This window comes from Nestor notabilis, unplaced genomic scaffold (genome assembly GCF_000696875.1).
Source record: "Nestor notabilis isolate BGI_N333 unplaced genomic scaffold, ASM69687v1 scaffold19827, whole genome shotgun sequence".
Taxonomy (NCBI): domain Eukaryota; kingdom Metazoa; phylum Chordata; class Aves; order Psittaciformes; family Psittacidae; genus Nestor; species Nestor notabilis.
In genome coordinates, this window is record NW_009938135.1 from 60,504 (window position 1) to 66,615 (window position 6,112).

The 6,112-nt window shown below is 40.5% G+C and overlaps 1 protein-coding gene across 1 annotated transcript in view; it reads left to right on the forward strand.

Moving 5' to 3' along the window:
* Positions 1-397: 397 nt before the first annotated feature.
* Positions 398-6,112, forward strand: part of ANKRD44 (ankyrin repeat domain 44) — a 73,042-nt gene continuing 67,327 nt past the window's right edge. Inside the window, exon 1 of the mRNA XM_010019184.1 lies at positions 398-478. Within this exon, the coding sequence (XP_010017486.1) occupies positions 443-478 (36 nt within the window). The 5' untranslated portion in view covers positions 398-442. The remainder of the gene's footprint in view (positions 479-6,112) is intronic.

Here is a 6,112-nt window from a genome sequence, read left to right on the forward strand (position 1 = left end):
CTGCATAATGTTCTGTTTCTAAATGTGTATGGCATGACCATTAATCTGTGCCAACAGCAAGCATGCAGCAGTATCTGATGTAATTAGTTTCCCCCTTACATGCCAAGGAGAACATCTGGGCTAATTGTGTGTTGTTGACAAAAGTTGCCATTCTAATGGGGGTCTCTGTTTCTGCACATACACACTCATTATATCTACAAACATACTCATGATTTCAGTTTATCCTCAAGCAAACTGATAGTTCTTCCTGATGAGGTGCGCTTGGTGGTGTGTTACTGGGGTCATACAGTGTTTGTGGGCAGCATTAGTAAATGTTAGCAGGGATAATACGCTCTCCTTTTAAACAGAAAACAAACAAACCTGTAATGCTGCTTCTTCTGTTTTGTTTTTCCAGCCACCACTGGTCCAAGCAATTTTCAGTGGTGATCCAGAAGAGATACGGATGTTGATCTACAAAACTGAGGATGTCAACGCCTTGGTATGTGACTTGGCATGTTACATGCTTGTGATACGTAATCACCATGCTTATGAACTGTTGCAATGACAGCATTAATCATGTTCTTGCTAATTAACATGTAACAGAATGGAAATGATTTGGAAGTTAGAGATGTTGGGATTCAGTGGAATCCTAATTGGTTCCCTTGAAATATAATTATCTCAAGCAGGTGACTTTAAATTTTCTCAGTGTATGGTAATTATTCCAAATGTGCAGGTCAGTCGGGGACATTGTTTGCTCCCTTACTGAGAAAATGAATGAAAATAGCTGAAAGCTGCATGTTTTTACTCTCTGTAGAGTTTCCTTTTATGAAGAGTCTTTGTGGATCGGGAGCTACTATTCAGCATTTGACTATACTTGAAATAAAGCTTCACTATAAGTCTCAGCAGTGAGAGTAAGGAAGCAGTATCTTGGCCACGATTTGCCCACAAAGGAATTACTGTTCTGCAGATTGACTTATTCTAGCCAGAACAATGGTAAGCAGCTGTAAACAGGTAGTGGTGAAGTGTTTGGCAGTGAAAAAAAAATCTTCACTTGGTCTTTTTGCATAAGCTTGGGTTCTCTCCTCTCCCCCACCTTTGATTTTAACTTAAATCCTTACTGTTAGAAATGAACTCTGCTGGTCCTGACTACCATTTGTGGCCCCTGAAAGTGATGAGAATATAAAGCAGAAGCAGAACGATGATTTCCAGGTGTTTCCTGAGCTTTTGAATCAACCTTCCTTTTCTTTATGTCTCTTTCTGACATAAAGCCATCAGTTTATTCATAGCTAACCCCAGCAGTTTGTCTGGTGTAGTCTTGTCGCTGCAGCTTTTGCAGGCAGTGAGGTCCAACCATCTGGTTCAAAGCTGCAGAAGGGAACTGGAGAAGTGATTCTACAGATCTAGTTAACTGGGGCTCCACTCCATTTGCTGTCAAGTGGAAGGAAAGACTTGTTGCTCTTTTAAATGCAGAATCTGATCAAACATGACCTTGATGTTAAGCTTTCCTTTTGATTATCAGTACCTGGTTGCTTTCTTCAAAGAACTTCCTGAAAGTGCTTCCTTAAAGTATCATCTCCTTTGAGTTTCTTCCTTGTTTGTTTTCACCAATGATCTCAAACAGCCAAAGAAACAAACCAAAACCATCCAAGCAATAAAAAACCCTTAACTTTAATGAACATGACAGTCCTAAATTTTCCTCTATATTTCACTTTGTTTTTTTCAAAATAGCATTTCCTGTAGAAGGTTATTGCAGGCTTCTCAAATGTTTTTATATCCTTTAGCTGCAAGTGGTAGGGATGGTTGCTAGGGAGATGCTCTCAGCTGTCAGGTGCTATATTGAATGAAGAATATGTGTTTTGTAGGTGAATACTTAACAGAAATAGTCATTGAACTTGAATAGTCTTGCCTAGAATCCTGTTTAAGATGCTAAAAGTCCATCCAAGAACACTTTGCCTGAAGAGCTGTCGTGTCAGGAGCAAAAAACAAAGCTGTTCTTTGGAGTAATTAGAAAAAATAGCACAAAACCACAAGGTTGTGTCTGGACAGTGATTACGAACAAGTGTCACATGCTTAAAATGTCACTAAAGAAAGATCAAAAGACGGCATTTTCCCCCCTGGTGCTGTGAGCTGGCAATTTGCACCGCGTGCTTACAGTTCTATTTTAAGGGTGTTTTTAATTACTTCCATGTTAGTGTTCCTCTACTGTTTGGTTCTCACGTGAGAGGAAACTCTGACACTGTTTGGCAGTGATTTGTCCTTTGTTGGTCATTTTGGTTAGCTGCATTAATATTGGAGTAGTTCACATATAGGTAGGATGGGGAAACTAAATAAAACTCCATTTTTGCAGGCAGCTTCCCAGGTTTCTGAAGTTTTAAAAATGGGGTTTTGGAATCTGCAGTGAGAGTTTATTTGGAAGGCAGAATTAAAAAGCACATGGAGAAACTATGCAAAATTGGGGACGTATATGCATACTTCCTAAGAGAAAATCAATCTCAGAGGAAGGAGTTTAGAGCAAATCCAAAGTGTAGAAGGTTACTTTGTTGGGGTTTTTTTTTTTGGTCTGGTATTAACATCTTTTCTAGCCAGGAAGTGTATGTTGATTGAAATGGCTACGTTCTGAATGCTGCTGTAATTGTAACTTCTATTTGGCAACCAAGTGAAAGCTGTAACTGTTTGGCTTAGAAGCCTGGATTTAGTTCATTCTGCCTCCCTAATCCCTAGCTGTGCTTTGGGGGAACATGATGCTACTTCTGCACCATGGGGGCATGGACAGCGTTATACTTGGCTGGCCATGAGTGATTCCCTGCCACTGAGTACTGCATGTGCGCTGTTTCCGTGGGAAATTTGGTGTGCCTGTGGGCAGTGTTCAGCAGCCTGTTTTCCTGGGGCAGCTGGGATATTGGGTTGGACCGTCCAGACTACTATCATGACATCCAGACCATGTCATAATTTTCTACTAAACCAAAATCCTTCCTGTAAAATTTCAATTTTCATCTTGGTCTTCTGGTTTAGTTACTTTTCAAAATATTCAAAGTCAAACAAAAAACCACAAAAGCCCCTTCCAGCGTTCTTCCCCATAACAAATGTGGTATTTGCAAGCCAAACCAGACATTTCTTTCTTTCTGTTTTTACTCTTTATCCCCTAATCCTGCATTTTTTCTTGGATAGAACCCTAAGAAATGAAATGTATGCAAAACTTTGATGTTCCCAGAATATCTTCCATGCATTCATATTTTTTTTGGAAAGTAAAAAGTATACCCACTCACTCCACAGTGAGACTGTTGAAGCAACATCTGCTTTCCCAAAACTTAGTTGCTTCCGTTTCTACTGTTGGGGCATGGTTGCTGATACAGCCTGCTGGGCTTGATCCTTATAGCCTTTTTGCTCAATGCTCTGCCAGCTGCAGCTTCTTCTCACTGCTTGTTGGTGCCAAGAGCTGCTTGTGCACATTGTCCCCCACCCACTTGCACCAGAATGAGATAGGCTAGGAGAAGGTGATGGTTTAGCTGAATTTGGCTTGTTTCCATTAATGCAGAGCTGCAAAGCCAGGTCTTTATCCAGGTCTTCACACATGTGAGTTATATATATTTCTGTAATATTGCTAAGCATGCTGTTTGATGGGGGCTGAGTGCTTGAAGGTACAGGTGTGCACACATTTAGGATTGTGAGTCTGAAAGGCTTTGCATGCTTGGGATAGCTAATGTGAAAACCAGCTTGTTGCTAACTTTGGAGTGATGTGTTTGACTTGGGGGACCTTGATATGGTATTTCAGTAATCTTGGGAACCAGAGCCCTGTCTCTGCTCTCATCCAAGGAATGATGATTTTCTTTCTGGCACTGTGGAGTCTTGCAGGAGAATAAAGTTATCCTGGAAGTAGATGCTCCTCTTGTAGATGTAGCTTTGCTGTGCTGGAAAGTCTTCTGGAGGATTTAGTCAAGAACTTTGGAAGGCTTCTGCTTTGACACAGTCTGACAGTTTGGTGCTAGGTAATAGCTGTGTTTTCAGTGGGTATTGTTTGGTATACTATTAATTTGAGAGGGAAGTAACAGGGAAATTTCCTTCTACAGAAGGAAATTGTGCATAGTTATTCTCAGTTATGAAAGGAAATTGAATATGAAATTGCACTGATGTTTGCAGTGCAAGGTAGCCAGCTTGACTGCTATTCAGAATATTTTTCTTTTAGAAAATAAATACTTTTTTATATATTTTACAAAGAAGATGTTTGAACTGTGAAGAAGACTCTGCTGGAGTTTACTGAGACTCTGAAATATTATGAGTTGCTCTGTACAGCATGCTAGGGTATTAGTGGGTACTAAGTCATATATATCTGTGCTGGTGACTCATGTTTATCAGTGTCCTTAAAACGCTGGAGACAGTCAAGGATGTCTCCATTAAAAGCTCATGGCAGAGTTGAGTTGTTGCTGTGTTATTTTCTTTAAAGGCAGCAATGTCAGCCTGAAATACCTGAGCTTTCTGAATCTGCTTTTCCCATCAGCTTAAGTGTTATCTGCTCCCACTTCACCTCCTCAAGTCAATACTGCATTTATAAAATGGAGGGGTTATTTAAGTCTGTCTTTTGAGCCTTACATTAGAAACTCACTCCTGTAAACATTAAAACATTTCAACTAATTAGAATAACAGTTTCTATGGTCTTAATCTAGGATGAGTAATTGATATTAAAAGTTATCTTTTTCTAGCATGACAGCTACTGTGAGCATGAGGCTGACAGTAGGAAGGAAATGAGGAGGCTGCCATGAGGAAGGAAAGTGTTAGATGGGGGGGAGAGGGAAGATAATTTTTCTTGTCTCTAGAAGATCAAAGTATTTGCCTCTTCCACCTTATGGGCACTTGGCAATTAAAGACTCAGTCCAGATAAATCTTTGTTTCTGAGGTTCAGTTGAAGACTGTGGGGATGGGAGGTGCTCGAAGAGATCTCTGCTTTCAGACAGTATTTTCTGTGCTTGGTAATAGCAGAAGAGTGAGCACCAGGCATAAGTTACAGAGCTTGACTTTCACCTCCCAGCTGGTGCTCAGAGTTAAGCATTTGATTTGCTTTGTGAATTACAGGCTTTAATAAAAGAATCTGAGAGCGAGGAAATCCTGATGTGGCAGAGATTCTCCTTGTACAGCATCAGCTTTTGGCTCTGAAGGGTTGTGTAGTAAATAACTGAATGGGAAATTTTGCTGCAGCTAACACAATTAATTTGTTTAATGTTCATAAGTTTGGCAATATTAATGTGTGTTAGGGTACAGTCTTTTATGTGGATATGTAAGCAAACCAGCAGCCTAGGGAGGGGAGTAGTTTCTGGTAATCTAGTCTAGCTGATCCTGAGTGTAAGATAAGCACAACACTTGCTGAAACAGCAGAAGGAAGCCCTTGATAAGACCAGTTTCAGCTGGTCTTGCAGTTACAGAAGCAACCAATTGGGCCAAAGGTGACAAGGGCATCATGAAGAAGACTTCTTACTTCATCCCAGAGACCCCAGCCCAGGACCACCAGAGAGCAATGCGCAAGCGCCGAAAGGAGAAGATTTAGGATAATGAGTTCCTGGAACTAATTGTAATACATACTGCCTGTCCTTGCAAAAACTATGAATATGTAACAATATGGGAGATAAAAACGAGCCTTTGGAGAGCCAGAGTTGAGCCACAGAGGAGGAATCCCCTGTGAAGCTCCCAGCGCTGTAAATAAAATGTTCTTTTCTCCACAGACTTTGCCCCTGGCTAAAATTGAAGAAGTGAGCTTGTTTCTCACAGTTGTAAGCAGCCCTAGAAGTAGCTGCTCTTTTGCTTTTTGCAGTAGTTCCCAACGAGTTCCCAAAATGCAGTTTTCCTGAAGTCAAGTTGTATCTGAACATTTGTTTCTTTTAATGGTACCAGCTACTTTGTGCTTTTTAAAGAAGGTGGACTCAGATGTAACAACAGTAAATGGAACAACTGAGCAGGAGGTTTGTTTCTGTGAATGTTTTGGTTAGACTTGTATCAATGGAAGTTGTAGCCATTCATTTGTCTCTAATACAGTTTAGTTTATTCTGCCACCCAGGCAGATGCTGACAGCTTGAAGGTGAAATCCGAACACTTCAACCAATAAAACTTGGTTTTGGTGGTGCATTTACTCATTCTGTGCTGAACT